This window comes from Canis lupus, chromosome 19 (genome assembly GCF_003254725.2).
Source record: "Canis lupus dingo isolate Sandy chromosome 19, ASM325472v2, whole genome shotgun sequence".
Lineage (NCBI taxonomy): Eukaryota > Metazoa > Chordata > Mammalia > Carnivora > Canidae > Canis > Canis lupus.
In genome coordinates this window covers 1,359,989-1,379,455 of record NC_064261.1, presented here as the reverse complement: position 1 = coordinate 1,379,455, position 19,467 = coordinate 1,359,989, and the positions used below count along the sequence as shown (strand labels likewise).

At 45.4% G+C, this 19,467-nt stretch overlaps 1 protein-coding gene across 15 annotated transcripts in view; it reads right to left on the bottom strand.

The window, feature by feature from the left end:
• Positions 1-19,467, bottom strand: part of INPP4B (inositol polyphosphate-4-phosphatase type II B) — a 707,387-nt gene that overhangs the window by 74,099 nt on the left and 613,821 nt on the right. For all 15 annotated transcript variants that reach the window (XM_035702054.2, XM_025462335.3, XM_049097162.1 and 12 more), the window contains 3 exons: positions 7,021-7,193; positions 5,987-6,110; positions 4,634-4,751 (listed from right to left, as the gene is read on the bottom strand). In XM_035702054.2, coding sequence (XP_035557947.1) covers positions 4,634-4,751; positions 5,987-6,110; positions 7,021-7,193 — 415 coding nt within the window. The remainder of the gene's footprint in view (positions 1-4,633; positions 4,752-5,986; positions 6,111-7,020; positions 7,194-19,467) is intronic.

The window sequence follows — 19,467 nt, the reverse complement described above, 5'->3', positions numbered from 1 at the left end:
TCGCCCTATGTCCGCGTCGGCAGAAAGAAGCATCTCGCGGCTGGAACACAGAGCCGCTGCGGCTATCGGCTGCTGCCTCCTTTCCGCTACTAAGTCACACAATGGCCCTGTCCTTCCCTTCACTCTGAAGTGACCCGGCGTGGACAACTATTTGCATTTTTAGAATTTTTCTCCATTACTCTGAGCGCCTTTAGAAAAGGGAGGACGTCTAGTTCATTCGTATACCGGGCCATGTGCAGATGAGACTCAACAGTGATTTTCTTAATTATTTTTAAGACCTAGTCAGTCTCAAGAATAAGAGAAGTACTTTAATGATGGATTTTTTCAACACAGTGAAACGAGTGAAGCAAATCAAATCATTTACGATAGTTTTGAGCATGGCCTGAGTGTGGTGGCTACTGATGAGCCTCCCCGGTGGTGACGGCGTGATGGAAATGGAATGGTTTCATTACTTAAGATGCAGCCTTTGGGGGTTCCTGACCATTTTTGCAACAAGAGCTTTTTTTTTTTTCTTTTTTTCCATTGGAAATTTCCAGTAAAAATTACCCCTCATGTTCAGTGCTGAAAATTTAAATTAGGATTCACAGAACATGGTCAACAATAGCTGCTTGTGTATTTTTAAACTTGACATCTTCTGATGCAGTGTGAACCGACTATTGAAATGTGGAGAGTTTTGCTCAGAATTTATGAAAATCCATGTGTTTCTGGAGCTATATATAGTGCCGGGATGGCAGTATATGTATTGGGAAAAGAAGCACAGGACAATTAGTGAGGCTCTTTGTGAAAATATTCTTAGTTTTCTAGCATGACAATCCTGACGCGTACTACGCGGTACAACGGACTCTGAGATTTGCTCCTTACCTGGGCTTCGGACAAGAGAACCAGGACATACCGTGAATCCAGCAGGCAGGGATCTTAGCGCTACCCCCACATGAATGGACACATTATCTTTCTTTTTGAAACTGCTCTCAGCGCCCCTAACAAAAGCCTGGCTCACAGAGGGCTGATGTTTATTTATTCCAAGTCTTTCAAGACTACGAGAAGAATCCATGAGTCCGCCCACGTGTAAAGGTCGCGCTGAAGGTGAAGCATTATATAATGGGTCACGATGACTTTTTGTCAGCTCTGTTAAATCATCAGCAACATAAACTCATCCACTTTAAGTGTGTATGACTCTGAGTTTTAGCAAATGTATGGAGCTGTGCAATCCTGAGTATAATCCAGTTTCAGAACATTTGCATCACCCTAAAAAAAAAATCTCTCAAGCCTGTGTGCCTGCTGCCAGCCCCGGGAAACCACTGATCTATGTTCTATCTGCAGATTTTTCTGCTTTCCATATTTCATGTAGACGGGATCACAGAGTATGTGGTCCTCTGTGTCTGGCGTTTTTCATTTAGCTCCATGACTTTGAAGTCATCAGACAGCAGCATGTTTCAGGAGTCTGTTCCCTTTTATTCCTGGGTACAGCACCTTATTGCATAGATACACCACGTTTTGCTTACGTACCCACAAGTTGATGGCTGCCTGGGATACTTCGCAGCTGGACTGTTATGAATAATGCATTCGTTCTTCTGTGGACATATGGGTTCATTTTCTCTTAGGTACATACCTAAGAGTCATATAGTAATTTTTAGGTTTAACTTGTTAAGAAACTGCCAAATTGTTTCCAAAGTGGCAGCACCATGCGACATGCCCCCCAGCAACGTGAGGGTTCTGGGTTTTCCACATCCTTGCAAACACTTGTGATTGTCTGACTTTCTGATTATGATGATTTCTACTGTGAGTGAAGTGGTATCTACTTGTGGCTTTAATTTGCATTCTCCTAATGACTAATGATGTTGACTGTGTTTCCATATGGATATAAGCCCCTGATAATAGGTCTTATCTGGCAAAATATATATTCAAATCTTTGCCCAATTTTAAGCTGGGTTTTTTGTCTTATAATTGTTGAGTTGTCAGATTTCCTTATATATTCTGGACACAAGTATTTTATTTTATTTTTTTATTTTATTTTATTTTATTTTATTTTATTTTATTTTATTTTACTTTACTATTTTATTTTATTTTACTTTATTATTTTATTTTATTTTATTTTATTTTATTTTATTTTATTTTATTTTATTATTCTTTTTGGACGCAAGTGTTTTATAGGATGTATGATTAGCAGGTATTTTCCCAATCTGGCTTGTCTTTTCATTTACTTAATGACATTTTTGCTCCTTCAAAGTTTATGATTTTGACTAAATTCTATCCATCAAATTGTGTATTTTATGAATCTAGAATTTTGGGTCCTATCGAAGAACTCTTTCCCTTACCCAACTTGGAAATATTTTCTCAAAAAAAAAAAAAAAAAAAAGAAATATTTTCTCCTAGGAGGTTCATAGTTTTAGCTTGCATTTAGACCAGTGATCCATCATGAGTTGGTTTTTTGTGTATGATGTAAGTCGAGGTTCTAAATGACTTTTCCTGCGTATGGATAACCAATCGTCACAGAAACATTTCCTTGAAAAGACTCTCCATTCTCTATTGGAGAATGGCACCTCTATTGGCTTTGGCACCTTTGTCACTAATCGATTGACCCTAAAGATAGTAGTTTATATCTGGGCTCTAAAGTCCGTTCCATTGATCTAGATGTGTGTGCTTATGCCAGTACTTCATTATTGGGTCTTCATTATTGTGGTTTTATATTAAGTTTTGAGATCAGAAAGTGTAAGTCTTCTTTTGTCCTTTTAGAAAATTGTTTTTGGAATTCTGGGTCCTTTGCATTTCCATACAGATTTTAGGTTTAGCTTGCCAATTTCTGCACAAAAGACTACTGGGATTTAGACAGCAATTGCATGAATCTATAGATCGGTTTGTGGAGAACTGCCATCTAAACGATATTGAGTATCCTAATCTGGGAACACGGACTGTCTTTCTGCTTATCAGATGTTATTAATTTCTCTAAGCACGATTTTGCGTGTTCTGTGTACAATTCTTAGAGTACTTTGTTAAATTTGGCCTGATGTAATTATTCTTTTGGATGCTACTGTGAAGGAAATTGTTGTCTAAATCATTACTGTTTCCAGCAACTTTTCAGGAGTGTGCTTTTTTTTGCTTTCCAATCCAAATCAAGTCCGTTTCCTCTGGTGGTGAACCTGCTGGTCTCTTCAGCCTGCGTTGCCCCCGTAAAATTCTGCTGACGGAGCTGGGTTCCACGGGAGCGACTCTGGGCAAGAGTGCCGCAGACACCAAACGTCTGAGCCAACGTTCACTGCTTTCTCATTAATAAGTACTTGTAAGTTCGTGTGCACAGTCGACTTATCTCCTTAGTCTCAAGGTGGCTGTTTTAGACAATTGTGTCCAATTGCAAAGTCGCTCCAAATCCTGGAGACAGGACTTGCTAAGCCGCTCACTTTGCCATCCTAGGAGTTCCACTCACATCTGCTTCACAGCTTTTGAACTCAGATCCAGCCTGCAGACTCCTCAGGAAAAGCGTCTGTACCCTGCCTATGCAAAATGGCCCGATAAACTTCCCCTATCAATCGCGATAGAAATATCAGGTTCCCACTTTTGATAATCCCCACAGTAATACGGAACGGTACTATTTTCCAGGTGTGTGTATGAGCACATTTATTCTTCTTTCTTCCAATGCACAGAAAATTAAGCATGAGTGCACAGATGAAATATTTAGTTCCATGAGGATATTTTTTTTCTTTATGTATATGAAATGGTCACCTTTCATTCAATCATGTGTCCCTGAGCATCCTTCATGCAAAATATAGAATATTTGTTCTAAAATATTCAAAATATAGGATCATCTGTTGACTACAGACAAGAAAGCAAGTGAGTTTGGACTTTTACAATAACTTACTTCTTTCTCCATCTCTCTCCAGCATGAGGAGGGCTTTCTCTTTCGCATGCTCATATTTTTTCGCTGTGATCTAAGAATGTTTCAAATTTCAGATATCCTCATGCAGCATTTAAAAGCGCTAGTGCCAGAATGGTCACCATTTGGTGGACTTGTGACTGAAATGATTTACCATGGAATATAATTCTTCTGTTGGAGGTCTATTTTACACGCCATCATTTTTCTTAATTATTTCTGATATTTTGCCCATCATTCGCTGACCTTCGATGCTATTTATTTAAAACCATTCTCAGAAATCTCAGTCTGTGAGTGAATTGTCAAAAATAATTAAGAAAAACGGCGGTATATGGCCCTGACACAGAAATAGATCTTTTCTAAAATGTTGCTGCTTTTAACAGAATTTAATATAAAGTCACTTTAAGAATTATAACGCTATTAACCAAATGATTCCAGCAAAAGTAAAAACACCCGGAGCTTTGGACTAGATAATAAGAAAGAGAGGAATGTTCTTCTCATGCCTGCTGTTCTTCTAAATTCCTCCTATTTCAGGGGGGAGCCTTACTATGCTCAATTCGCTACCACAAAATTTACACACGTTCGTGAACCTTCTAGAATCTTTTCAAGATCTTCCTGTTATGGCACCTACATTCATTTCTCACTAAGTAGGAAAAAAGACAAAAGAAAAATGTCCAAACCAAACCTTAATTCTCCTTGGCTCCTCTGTCAAGAGTTAAGACAAATATCTAACAAAGCTTGGTCTCATTGGAAATGGGCACCACTTACCGCCTTCCTGTTATAACTGGCAAGACATCATTGGATTTGGCTTCGATGATTTTAAATGCAACTTTCTTCAAATCTGAGATGCCAACAGCCATGTCCTCCAGCATCCCGATTTCATCACCTACATGCGGAAAAGGTGCGTTGTTGCAAACTCACTATTTAAAGAAAATGTCACTTGGTACTATACCTCCCTGCTGGGATTTGTTCGAGCGCTTTAGTGAATGAGTTTCCGAATGCAGTGAATATACTCTAAACACTTCTCCTCGGAGGCTGAAGGCTTTCAGCAGTGAAATAAGAACCATTTCAGTGGACTCCAGCAGCCCAAGTACCCTTTGGGGGAGAGAAGAATGGGCACACTTGCTGGAAGTCTACAGGGAAGTTTTAACTCCTTTATGAACTGGAGTATCATGCAGCTCTCTTTCCACTGGCGGGACTGATATTTAATTTCTAGAAACAGAAGTAGATCCTCAATACCCAGTACAAATGTAACGCAGGCCACATATATGATTTCAAATTTCCTGGTGGCCATATTTTTAAAAGCGCAAAATTTATCAAGGTAAAATTAATAATATATGTCACTCTAACCCAGCATGTCCCAAATATCATTTCAGTTATAAATCAATTTGAAATTATGAATTATTACTATAAAACAAGTTTTTACTCGTCTTTGAAATCTGGTGTGAAATTGGAGAAGGAAAACATGATATGGTCTCATTCATTTGGGGATTATAAACAATAGTTAAAGGGAATAAAGGAGAAAGGAGGAAAAATGAGTGGGAAATATCAGAAAGGGAGACAGAACATGAGAGACCCCTAACTCTGGGAAACGAACTAGGGGTGGTGGAAGGGGAGGTGGGCACTTGATGGGATGAGCTGGGTGTTACGCTGTATGTTGGCAAATTGAACACCAATAAAAAATAAATTAAAAAAAAAAGAAATCTGGTGTGCATGTTAAGTACACGTTGATTTGGACTAGACACATTTCAAGTGCTCAACAGCCACACCAGGCTTTGTATTAAACAGCGCAGCTCTAGACAATACAGAGTTGGGACTTTAAAAATCTAGTCATTGAAACTATGTTGGCAAAGGGCTTTTCATATTAAAAAAGCCAGATGGCTGCTCAGGGCTCCACTACTCCTACTCCATGAGATAATCTATAATTCCATCCTCAAAAAACGGGGTAAGAGTACAGTTACAAGGTGAATGAATGCAAAGGACTGAAAGTCACGTTATTTCTGTAATGCCTGATGTCATTGAGGGTTATTCCTCATTTTTATGGTTAACCACAGAATCTGTGGATCAAATATCCTGATGCGTGAGACGGTGACTGTTAACAGGTACTAAAGCGATACTCACTGTAGGTACTCAGCAGTCCTTCATACTGTACCACCAATCCCACGGTGTGAAGCTGCTGCAGAAAGCCAGGGTCATGCAAACTCGTGTGTAGTTTGATGATAAAACCACACACCAATCCAGCAAGCTACAAAAAAAAAAAAAGAAAAAAAAAAAAGGAGGAAAAAAAAAACCCAAGAAAGTCGTTGAAGAAATTGGGATCAGCAAACTTTAATTGAAAAATATTTAAGATTTCTGAGGCATCACAGATTTATTTATTTTATTTATTTTTCTATTTATTTTTATTTTTTTGGCATCACAGATTTTTTTTTTTTTTTTTTTTTTTTTTTTTTTTTTTTTTTTTTTTGGCATCACAGATTTAATGACAATTTTCAAGTGTGTGAAACAGCCATGAGCTAGTGGGGGACCCGGACAGTGTGGTTAAAAGATCCCTTTTTAGAAAAGAGTCTCCTTTCCCCCGCGTGCGTGTCTGTAAGACTCGGCTGTGGCTGTGGGTGTAAAACTATCTTTTCACAAAGGCATATCCATAGGTTCATGGGACTCACAAGACCAGTATTCCCTTTATTTTGTTCTATGTTATTGTACTCTTTGTACGTGCACCAGCAAGTGTATGCCTGACACAAGCAATCACTGGGACAGCCGTCGCGATGGAGGCCGGCTCCATGTCACGGCGTAGGCTTGGTCTTGCTAAACCTTGCCCGTAAGCATTACTACCCTACAAACTTATTTTATAAACAAAACCGAAGAGAGATCATTATGAGGCCCCGTCCTGGGATTCTGGAGGGAGCCGAGTGAATGGGAGACTGCAAAGGCAGCTCTTGGCCGGCCCCGGCACCACGTCGGTGTGCGGCAGCCACCCCTGTCCCTCCGCTGGGCGCTGTGAGCCGACCCCGGTGGTGACGGGGTGGGCGGCCTTCTCTTGCGCCATGAGCAGGACACACGTTCAGAGACGTGGCCACCTGTTTGCACAAACACGTACTTAAGGCCTCCCTGGCCGCCCGACAAGGTCCCCGCGCCGCGCGACAAGAGGCACCTACTGCTTGGCTGAAGACGACGTCCCTCCTGAGGGTGAGCATCAGGCACTGGGGCAAGCCGGCCGCGAGTTCCTGCAGGAGCACGAAGGCCAGGGACTGCTTGGCTCGGTTCACCACTTCTCCCATGCAGTCCTTGAGGGCGCAGATGAGGGGACACAACTGCTCGTACCAGTCCTCTGCGGGGAGGGAGGGGGGGTCAGAAGGGGCACAGATGCCCGTCGTGGGGGACGGCGCCCATTTACCACTCCTATCAAGGTGTGCCTACTAGCAAGGATTCGCAGCAGTTGCACCTGAAGGGCTCCGAGGGCAGCGCCCCCGACTCCAGGGGCCTGCGGCCGCCCGCTGGCTCTCCGCGGGGTGCACTGTGGGGTGACCGCACTGGACTCCCCCTCTCCGTCCCATCACCCGCAGTCCGTGCCGCCTGTGCCCTGGTGGACGGTGCCGCCAGGCTCTTCCATGTGGAGGCCACGTCTCCCTGGTTCCTCTACGGTCTCCACTTGGGGAGCACTGGGCCAGTTCTACTCTTGCAGAAGCCACCAGACAGTCGCCTCGCCCTCTGCCTCCATCACTTCTCGGTCTCCTCTGGATCAACTACTCTCCCTTTCCTTGCGGTCACAGCCTACGGGAACCCTTTCTCAACAGCGTCCCCCGAGTCCCCGGAGGGGGCTTCCTAAGCACTCGGAATCCCGTCCCATCATTCACCCCCTCGCTGCCCTACTTTAAAGATCTTAAAAACACAAAAGCGTTCAGAATGAAGTCCTCCCAAAGCACAAAACAGCCTCCATTATCTGACCTCGGCCTCCTTGTCCAGCCTCACTTCCCACAACATCCTCACTCGCAGTCCTGAGTCCCAGGTGAACTGCAGAACACGATTTCCCCAGACCTGTCCTGAGCTTTCACCTCAGCCTGTTTGCAAATCCCATCTCCAGCCCCGGAGCGCACTCCCTCTACGTATCCTCCTGACACGCTTCCTCTTCTCTGCACACTCAGCTTAGGACTTCCACCTGCAGGAAGCCTGCGGCTCCACACCCACGCTCACTTACTGAAGTTTGGGTTACTTACTTTTGTGCCCACGATTCCTTTTTCTTACTGTTCTAGAACTATCCACACATTATTTGCTCTGCAAGAAAGGGAGCTTATGGACAGTAAGGAATTCATTTTTTAATCCCTGAACCTAGCATAGAGTCTAATATATATATACATATATATATATCAGATATTCAATCAGTTTCAATTGAATGAGTAAAGTTACAATAAATATAACAAAAGAGATTGAAGATCTAGATAAATAAACATGACAAAATCAAGTTTTTGACAATTCACATAGGTTTTCTCTAAATCAGGATACAAAACTGGAACCGTCTTGAGTTTTTTGTACGTCTGGATACGTAACTCGCTTCAAGTACATAATTATGATGTTGGCATATGATACAGACACAAGTTATATTTTAGTTATTATTTTGGAAATCGAGGCCTGGATAAATGTCAGATACGTTCTGGACTGTGTGACAACCCCTTAACATATAAATAGGTTAATAGTAGTATGACAAAGAAATTTAGTAGAAAGGAAGGTATGCTGAAAAATTAATCCTAATTCAGTATCTGAAATGATCTGATCTCAGCACAAAAGCGTAGGCTTCACCGTGAATGATATAAACGGTCAACAGCCAGCTAAGACCTTGGAAGAGTCATGGCGAACGATAAAAAGAATCGTGATCACACCTGCGCCGTATCTTCAGTCACGTCGTAATTTTTACGTTGTGTTGTGATAGGACCCAATGAAATAAACCCAAATGGTTGAAAGAGTAATGAATGACCACAACCTAATAAAAAGATGAGCTTCTTCTTAATATTTTACGTAAACGTTTATGCGACGCTCTAATGCAAAATACATTCGGAACGTTGTGAGTCATCATTTAAAGATATTGTAGGATTACGCGTTACGCAATGGGAGTAAACACCAGCGAAAGGGGCAAGGGATGAAGGCCTAATGAATCCGTAATCACGTAACGAAGGACTCACTTGTGGGCAGCCTACGTCAAAATCTGAACAACGGTTCATTTTAAACAAATATCGAGAAACTCCTGAATTTTACGTCGTTGGCACAGGTGAAAGGGCACGTGACGGCGCGTCGGAGGCCATCCAGAAGCGATAGTCCTTATGCCTGTGTTTTGCCGTACTTGAGTCTTTAGGTCCCGTTCTCCGCCACTGTCATCGTCCCAATACGGACGTCCCCACACACGCTGGTTCACTGACACACACGTATATCTGCTCGGAAAACAAAGGCGGCAATAAGTCGACCCAGGGCTGCATCTCCAGACAACAGACTGCAGAATGCGCGGATTCCGTGCTTGGGGCTGCGGGGAGCGGCTGCCGCTGGAGCCCCTGCAACGGGAGTAGAGGCGGGGCGGTGGGTGGCGCTCCTTGCTGGGTGCCGCCGGGCTGGCGGCTCCTCCTGGTTGGGAGGGGGTGACTTCAGGGCGCGCCTGCATCTCTTGCCGGACCCTGGGTGGCAGTAAGGTTCGGGATGGCTCTGGGGTTCTTCACCTGCACCAGGACAGCGTCCTCGCCCACTGCGGGGCCTAGCCTCACGCCGACGTCACCGGCTGAGCCCTACTCGAAGCTGCCATCGTGTCGCCAAGGAGGGAGTGTGATTTGTGGTCTCAACAGAGTGGAGCTGGGGCGCCGGGCGGGCTTGCGGGCAGCATCCGCCCTGGCTGGGGTCACGATGTAAGCCCCCCCGGCCCCCGGCCCCTGGCCCCCTGCTCACTCTCACGTACCCAAGGGAAACCTCTCGAAAGCACAGAGTAAACCTGAAGCCTGTTAGACACACTGATCTCGGAGGTCCCGGAGCACCAGCGGCTGGCCCAACGCTAACAGCACGCGGGGCCTCGTTCCCCAGAGCCGTGTCCGCCTCGGCCGGGGGCCAGTCCCGGGTAGCACCCGGCGGGCGGGCGGGGGGCAGGCGCCGGAGCAGGGGCGCCTCGGGCTCGGCGGCGGGAAGCCACGGGCTTCTCTCCCAGAGGGACAGCCGCAGCCCAGGGCCCACGGTGGCCGTCACAGGCCATGGCCTACCCTCTGGGCCTCGCGCTTCAGCTCCTCTAACTTCAACTTTCACTCTTTGTACAAACCACCCGCACCCGCACACACTCACACACACACTCACACGCACACACGGCCACCGAACCAGCCCCTCCCGGGCCCAGGGCTTGGCGTGCACCCCCGGCCCCCCGGCCGGGGCCCCGGCTCTGGGCTCCCTCCAGTGACAGGGGAAGATGCAGGAGGATGAGTCTGGGTCTCTGTGGGTCGCTGGAAGCCCCCGAGCCCGACTCCAACAAGCAGGGCCCTTCCTCAGGGAAATGCGCAAGGCCTGGGGCTTGGCGAGGGCCTAGCCTGGGGTCAGTGGCCTGGGGTTAGGGGTCTGGGGGTCAGCGGCCTTGGCGTCATCAGTCTGGGTCAGGGGCCTGGGGTCAGCAGCCTGGGGTCGGTGGATTGGGGTCAATGTCCTGGGGTCAGCAGCCTGGGGTCGGCAGCCTGGGGGTCAGCAGCCTAGGGGTCAGCGGCCTGGGGGTCAGGGGCCTGGGGAGTCGCCCAAGGCCGCCACGCAGAGCCCACTAGCCAGCCCGCCTCTTGCTCCTGGGTCCCCCGAGGCCCCACTGCCACCGCCCGCAGGCCACCCGGAGCTCGGGCCCGAGGACGCTCAGGCTCCCCGAGAGGCGGCAGAAGCCGAGGGCCGCGGCTGCAGCAGCGCACAGAGCCTGCCTTCCCTCGGCACCGGCTTCTTTTCAGGCCTTTGGGCTTTGTGGCTCCTGTAAGGTAATGAGCTCCCCGCAAGCTCGCAGCCACCGCTCTCTGTGTTATCACGACTTTGAGACTCGGAAGGGAAGGAAGCTGAAGGTGTGCAGGCTGTTACTCTGCAGAGAGAGAAGAAGTGGGCCCAGCTTGTAGGGTTGGCTCGCGAAGCAGATGCTCCAGGGGAAGCTGAACCCCTCGGGCGGCCTCAAGACGGCGACGATCCAGCCCCTGAGATCTGGGCCGACGCGGCAACAGGGCCTCCGGTGCTGTCCACCACCCTCTAGGCTGGTGTGGCAGGCTTTGCCCTCTCTGCTCCGAGTCCTGGTTGCCTGATGGAGCTGCGTCCTCCGTCACCCGCACACAGCTGCCAGGGTCCCCTCCGAGGGCGGGCCCCGTCGTCCCGGCGCGATCCTGCAATGTGGATGTCATGACTTGGGGGTCAGTGAGGAGGCTTCCTCTCTGGGCAGTTCACAGCTGAAGTCCTTTGCAGGAGTATAATCCAGGTGGCCCACCTTGGTCACAGATCCTGGACACCTGCCCACACGGGGCCCCCCAGTATCTGCCCCCCCCAGCATGTAGGCTAATCAGGTAATAGATGAATAATCAAGGAAAGAAAAGTGCCCACTGAGGTCCGGCTGCCTAGTATGTTCCTCTCCGCTCAGAACGCCCTTGGAGCCCCCCTGGCCTTGCCCATCTTTAGCATCTCTTGGCTCTGGCCCAGGAATCGAAAAGTCGATCTGTATTATATTTAACACAGGCTAGCCTGTCTTCCTTTTATCATTTTCCCTCCCTTCTTCGCTGCCATTGTGAGAAACACAGTCATTTGTCAGGTCAGAGAGAACCTTTGGGAAGCAAGGTCCTATGGGTGACACAGACTTGTCGCCCATGGAGCCTGTTCTCAAGGGGTTTAAAATATAGAAGGGAAACTTAAGAGCTATAAGGCAATACCTACCTAAAGGAATACCTACCTAAACTTATCCTCCTAAAGGAATCGGATAAGTGCCACCAAAATCGGGACCACGACAAAACGAGCTTAGAAGGAATAAGAGTCTAGAGGCAACAGAGTTCATCTCCGCGGGGAAGATCGCAGTCATTCATGGTGTGTTGTGTATTAAATATCTGCACGCAGGCCCGTGTGGATGGGGTTCAGGGAGGCTGCATGGCCGGCAGGTAGTGAACACCCACAAAACAAAGCTTTGTAGGAACAGTCTGAGAGGGGTCCCTGGTTGGATGATGTCAAGTCCCACAGACAGATTCCATAAACTGAGCGAAGGGTGCCGTTGAGGAAGGGAGGAGGAGGGGGGCTGACATTGGGGTCGCACTTGGATAAGGCAGGAGCACAGTGGAAATAATGTTGAGCCTGAAGCTAAAGGGGGGAAAATAATAATAATAATAATAATAATAATAATAATAATAATAATAAAACGTAGTGGGCCGTCGTCATGGCAGGGAGAGGGAAAGAGGTGAGTAGGGGTAGGGAGGGAAGGAAGAAGGTACCGACTCTGCGTGAGCAGAGAGCCAAAAGATGAGAGGCAAGGTCAAATCCAGAAATAACGGGTATCTGGTAGGCCAAATGGAAACAGGGCTAATGGTGACCGTGCGGGGAGAGTCGTACAGACGGCAGGGTGAGCCTCGGAGAAGTCCTAAGGCCCCAGGGGTGCTCACGCAAAGGACAGACACGACTCTTAAGATGTGATCATCGGAGCGCCCACCGAGCTACGGTGCAGGGTAAGGGGCTGCTCTTGGCCCCTTGCGGCTGCGTTAGACATTGGGTACTGCTCAACTCCAAGCAGGCGGCTAGGAGCACAGAGGCAACCTTCTCTTGTGTCAAGGGAACCTTGTTTGTTTAAACCCTGCCAGCCCGAGAACACGGAGCCCTAAAACTTTCCGATCCCGCTCTTAGAGAGATAGCAAAGGAAACGCGTCAACCAGTGTTCCGGTTAAACTTCTCATTTTGTAGCACGAAGTTGAAAGCCTTCAGCAAATTCTGCTAAGACGGTTTCCAGGAACTAAATCCATTCATCCAACAAGCTCTGCGTTTGTTGTCGCACCTAAGTTTCGAATTGGGGGTTATGATGAGCCTGGGGGAGTCACCCATGCATATCCATTGGGCGTATTTTGTCTTTTGGCCTTAAAAAAAAAAAAAAAAAAAGCTGTGGCCTCAGGACTCTGGCCCACAAACGTGCGGGCATTTAAGGGCTGCGTGGGACAGAGATCACTGGGTGACCTGAACCCACCAATGCATCTGCATCCTTGAGCTCCTGTCACTTAAATTTTGTGCAGCCTCTAGGACTGAGAGGAGACAGGAGCGGATGTGGAGTGGACTCAAGCCTGGTTAGAGCACAGGCATCCAGAGAAGGGAAGTGAACAAGCCGAGTCCAGTTTTCTTTTTTTCTTTTTTTTTTTTGAGTTTCTAGCAAACCTCAAGGCCGCTGGGATATAGTGCCCCATTGTCTTCAATACTCTCCAAATGCAACAAAGCCTCACGTAAATGGATGTAAGTGCTAAGAAAGTAGGCAAGTCGACCAAATACCTCGTAAGCGGGACTATCGCTCAGGCCCTTCCATCCATATGCCTCAACGTTCCTACACGGGAGATATGCATCCTTTTTTTTTTTTTTTTTCCGTTTTTCCTCTATCTCCGTTTCATTGTGGGTGTGAGCATCACCAGATTTATGATAAAGCCAAGCAATTTTTCAAGTGTAATTTATCAATACGTGGCAATTCTTAATTTCTGCCCTGAGGTACGATCCCAATAATAAACCCCGAAGAGATTTCTAAGGGATTGATTTTTGTAACGTTATCTCATAATATCCCTAATTAGTGTCTAATAAAAGTTAGCATTTTGTTAAAAGGGTGACAGCAAAAAAAAATGATCCGTGCAGAGTAAGATTAGTGATGCTTTCTCCTGGAAAGGACAGAAGCAGGGCAGCGCAGTGGTTAGGAGAGCAGGCTCCCGGCTCAGACCACCAGGCTGGGAGGAGGCCAGGCTGCGCCACTGGCCCGGGCCTGACAGCGCACAAGTCATTGGACTTTCTACTTCTTCATCCGTTAACTATGTTATGAGTGCAAAAATTAAATAATACAGGCAATATTTTTAAAAGTTTCCAGCACACACACAAAAAATAAAAATAAAAGTTTCCGGCACATATTAAGCAACCCCCCCCCCCCATGTTAGCTTCTATCTTAAACAATTACTACAATAAGGAAGTGATTTTTCTATGTCATCCGATGTCTTGGACTTTCTACTTCTTCATCCGTTAACTATGTTACAAGTGTTCCAAGAATTAAATGATACAGGCAATATTTTTAAAAGTTTCCGGCACATATTAAGCAATCCCCCCCACCCCAATGTTAGCTTCTATCTTAATTACTACAATAAGGAAGTGATTTTTCTATGTCATCCGATGTCTGCCCACCTGGTAACATGGGTCGCTCACCTCCTCCTCCTCCTCCTGTCCTAGGGCCGAAGATGAGCTGTGCGACCTCCAGCTAAGACCAGCTCCTCTCTCCGGACACAAGGTCTCCTCTCCTCTCACCTCCTCCCAAGTATCACTCAAGCAATTCCCTCCCCTTCCTCCCACATTATGGGTATTTCCTTTGTTGCCGGCATTCCCGTTGGCACACAGACACGCCGCTACCCTCCCAGCTTTAGAAACAACCTGTCCTGACCCTCTTTCCCTCTACAGCTTCCACCCTATTCCTCTGCTTCCTTTCACGGTGACACTCCTCAGAAGCCTTGTCTACACCTGCTGTTTCTGGTGGTTCTTCTTCTTTTCTCTGCCTCTTGACCACTCCACCTGGGTTTTGTCCCTCTTCACTCCAGGGAATTCTCGCCAACGTCACCAGTGACTTCTACACCGATAGATCCCACTTGAGCTTTCCGCAGCATTTGCCATGCCGGTCACTCCCCCTGGAACACTTCTCCCCACTTCTCCCCCAGTTCTCCTGGATTTCAGGGTATCATACTTCTCTGGTATCCTCTTCTCTTACTGGCCATTCCCTACCCAACTCTGCTGCTGCTTCTTCCATCCCTTTTGACCTACTAACATCGGGACATCCCCCGCTTGTAATCTGTGTGGTAACTTCTGCTTCTCTGAACAGCCAATCCTTCGTTGACGTTGTTCAGTTTCACAGTTTTTATTTTATTAGTACAGTTTCACGGTCCTATGTATATGTTGACAATTTCCAACTCAATCTTTTTATTAAGTTTTTAACTTTAATTCCGGTGTAGTTAACATACAGTATTATATTAGTTTCAGGTGCACGATGCAGTGATTTAATAATTCTCTACATTACCCAGTGCTCCTCGTGATAAATGTACTCTTTATCAAAATTTATCTCTTTAAACTAAACCTCTCTCTTGGATCCCAGAGTCTATGTCTAAATGCATACTTGATATTTCCGTGTAAACTTGGCATGTCCCAAATCAGCTTCTATTCACCACAAACCCTGTGCTACCCAGTATTCACCAACCAGGACATGACCACCCTATCTCTCCAGCAGCTCATGCCAAAAATGTTGACTCATTCTTAATTCTTCCTTTTTTTTTTTTTCTCATTCTTTCATCCAAACCATCAGAAAAGCCTGTTGGCACTACATTCAAAGTAGGGACAGAGTCCAAACGCTTTTCATCACCTCCATGGCCACCTTCTTCTCGGTAGTCCAAGCCACCATCACGTCTCACCTAGATAATTATGTTAACTTTCTAGCTGGTCTATACCTGCCTCTGCCTTTCCCATCTATCGTTTAATATCAATATAATAGCCTAGGTGTTAAAAATCTATGTCCTATTAGGTTAATCCTCTGCTCAAAACCCTCTGTTTGCTCTTATTTTTCTCTCGGGAAAAGCCAAAGTCAATACAAAGGTCCTACATGACCCTTTCTCCAAGTTACCTGTATAAATTCATCTTCTACTTCTCTTCTCTTTGCCTTCTCTATTCAAACCAACTTGGCATTTTTGCTGTTTACTGATCATGACGGGGGCGTTATTGTCTCAAGGCTTTAGCACTGTTTTCCGTGCCCAATATATCCTTCCCCCAGATGTCCACATGGCTTCCATCTTTTCCTCCTTTGTCTTTGTTCTAACATCAACCTCTCGATGAAGGCGATGAATTAAGGCTAATGAATTAAACTTCCATTCCCGCCCTCCAACAATATTCCAAAATCCTCCTACTTTGCTCTCTATATTTTTTTCACATTATTTGCTACCATTAATATACTGTGTAATTCCCTTTTTTCCTGTTTTAATGTCTTTCTGGTACAAGAATATGAACTTCAGGAAGGCAGGTATTTTGCCTGTTTTGTTCATTTTTGTATCGTTGGTGTCTAGAATAACGTTTGTCACATAGTAGGTCCTCAATTACAATATGTTGGATGACTGATAGAAAAAAAAATCACTTTAAATAATGTGGTACTTTTTTTTTTATCATAAAACATCAGAACTGGAAGAGACCTTCAAAATTTTCAGATGAACTTTATTTTCCCATAAAGTAAGGTCCAGAGGATCTAAGTGATCCGTTAAAGGTAATACAGTCAAATAAGTAAATTGAGGACTTGCCAAGAATCTTGGCTCTGGGTCAAGTGTTGTTTTGTTACATCATAATTCACTACAAAATTTTCAAGGGAAGCCATAGTTTTCTGATAGGATACTTGAAAATTTCATAATGTACAATTATAATTGAAGTTCTAAGTTTATAATAAAAATATCTGTGGTGTCTTGTGATTATTTTTCACTTTTTTTAGAATAAAAGTGTACTTTAAAAGCCGTTTTTTTTTTAACCTGTTGACTTACGAGTTTTTAAAAGCCTGATTCATTGATGTTTCTTTTCCAATGTAATTCTAAACCTCTATGTGTAGAAATTCATGACATTCAGGAATATTAATACTTAAGCGCTTTGATGAAAAGGATTCTTTGTTCTTGCATCTTTGCACTTTACCAAAGACATGCTTCATATCATAAAACCACTGAAATAATTGTCTAATGTGGAGTATAAGTTTTGATCATAGTATGTATGCATAAACATGCACTATGCTGAAGATACTCAATAATATCAAAAATAACTACCTAAGCATTTCTAGTCAGGTAGCAATTGTAGATAAGGTGACTAGACTTTCATTTCATCATACTGGCCTCTATTACTTGCCAAGAATTATGTTAGGTTCTGGAGATTCAAGAGCAAATCTCAAACACTTGGCATATTTCCTCACAGAGCCAAGTCTAGTAGAGGAGATAACATTTAAAACAGAATTACAATAAATCAGAACCTTAGAGGCTACAAAGTAGTGGCCCATGGGTCAGCCTTTTTGGCCCTCAAAGATATTTTATTTGGCCTTCCTCATAGCTTAACAATTTTAAAAAATCCATTATTGACCTTTAAAGAATTTGGATGTTTCATATAAAGATTCAGATTTGCTTGAAGAATCGGAAGATGGGGCAATTTTAGTTTCAAATCCCTTTGTGGGAAGGATTTGATAGAACTGGAGTGGCGACCCTCTTTTGAAGGGACAGATGTTGTCCTGGTGATACCTGGGGGGCCGCTGCACCTGAAACCCTTGCAGAAAGCATCACTACATAATTTGCAGAATTCGATGAAAAGTTAAAATGGGAGAGATCCTGTGCAAAAGGAGTAAACAACTTTTTTCCTTTCTTACTCGCTGGTATCTCTCAACCTGCCATGGTCGAGATTCCATTTACTCACTCGTGTCATACTCCCTTGAGCATACTGATGTACCCTTGCAGAGTCTCAGAGGTGCCCAGGCTGGCCCAGGCCATTTGGTAGGTGAGGATGAGGACAGAAAGAAGTCACTGGGCTGGGACAGGGATGGGGAAGCTGAGCAGGCCCCGGAGAACCAGGGAGGCAGAACCGTAAGCAAATCAAATCTCAAAGCTCCAGGCACAACCCCCCATTGCCCTATTGGACTCTATTTAAAACACACAGATGCAGTTTTTAGGATTGCACGATGGTGGTTACAGAGCATTACACCCAGGGCAGAGGGCCCTGCTGTGCGAGAGGCCCTGTAAACCTACACTGGTCCCGTGCTCGTAAAACCAGCTCCGGCCTGGGGGACCAGAGAAGTGCCCCAGGTGTTTGAAGTCTGGGCCTGCGGAGGTAGAGATGGGCAAACCTTTGAAGGCTGAGTCGGGGAAAGTACTAACTGAGGTCTCAAAAGAGCCCGGCATGACTAGCTCATGACGGATGAGGGGAGATGAGGTGGAGGAAAATGGCAAAGCACCATGAAGAGGCAGGTCGAGGTCTGGGGCACTTAGGTCTTTGGAAGATCAGCAGAAAATGTAGCAAATAAGTGAAGTATTCGATGTGACTAGTATCTAAACAAAACGGCAAGTAATTCCATATGCAGACTGCTCTCGGGATCTAAGCATCACTCCCCGATAGTTGTTCTGAGGCCCCAGGTTCTTTTTGACAAATTCAGTCAGGAATCACTTTGCCTGCATTTGAATCCTTGCTCAGATACCTTCTCGTTCTGCGGCCTGAGAAGTATGGCTTAACGTCTGCATCTGTAAAATGGGGATAAAAACAGAACGTCTCCTACAAGCTTGCTGTGAGGAGGGAAGCGGGAATGGCAAGGCTTAGCAAGTGCTTGTCACAAAAATGTGAATGCAGCGAAGTTTGAGCGACGTGGTCTTCTTTCTTGATTCCCTTGGTATCCAAGTTGCATTTGATTTTTCCCCTCAGGGCTTCCCGCTCCTCAGCTGAGGGCAAGCTCTACGATCCAGGCTCTGTACTATGGATTTCACTAATTTCCTCTTATTCCCTCTGTTCTCCTTTTATTCAATTTCATCGACCTGTCTCCTAATGACTCACACATGTGTACTCCCTCTTCCAAGTCTTTATCTTGTATGTTCTGTCTTTGGAAAACCTCTGTATATCGTCTTTCAAATACAGCTTGCTCAGCCCCCAGACTGTCAGAGCAGAGTGATGACTACACGTGTTCCTAGATACAGTGCCCGGCACAGGGGAGATGCTCAACAAATACATGTTGAATGAATGAGAGGCTCTTCTTCTTTGTCTTCTAACATAAATTCAGTGTCTTCCATTAGCTTACTGCCATGAATTATTTTATGTATAATTGTGTTAATTAATTAATCCTTAATTATTTCAAATTTATTAGGCAGACCACTACTCCAGCCAACCTAAAATAACATATAGGAAAGAGATTTTTTTTTTTAAGTGATTTACTAGAATCTTAGATTTGTCCCTATTTGAAAGTTGGGGTACATTTTTCAGATGACTAATCTTTGGCATAGGAAGTCATTGATGATTGGTGATAAATGACTGAGAATTTCTTGGTAGTTACCAAACAATTGTGTTGACTGGAAGCAGCCGGATATAAAGTAAAAGGTGTGAGTGACTTCTCAGATCCCACCAGGAAATGTGAAATGCACCTTATAAGCTAAAAGAAAATTAGGAAGCAGGAAAGGACAGGAGTATCAGTAGGCAGGAAACTCTAACCAGTGGTGAGCAGACCAATTCTGTGATCCGCATGGATGTTTGCCTGCCTTGTACGAGGAAGCAGCGATCACACGAAATCAGGATGGGTTCCCTGAAAAAGTCCTATCAGAGGAACATCATCTCCTTTTTGGCAGGACTTACAGCTGGGCAGATTAGAAAAAAAATGTTCAGAGACAAGGACT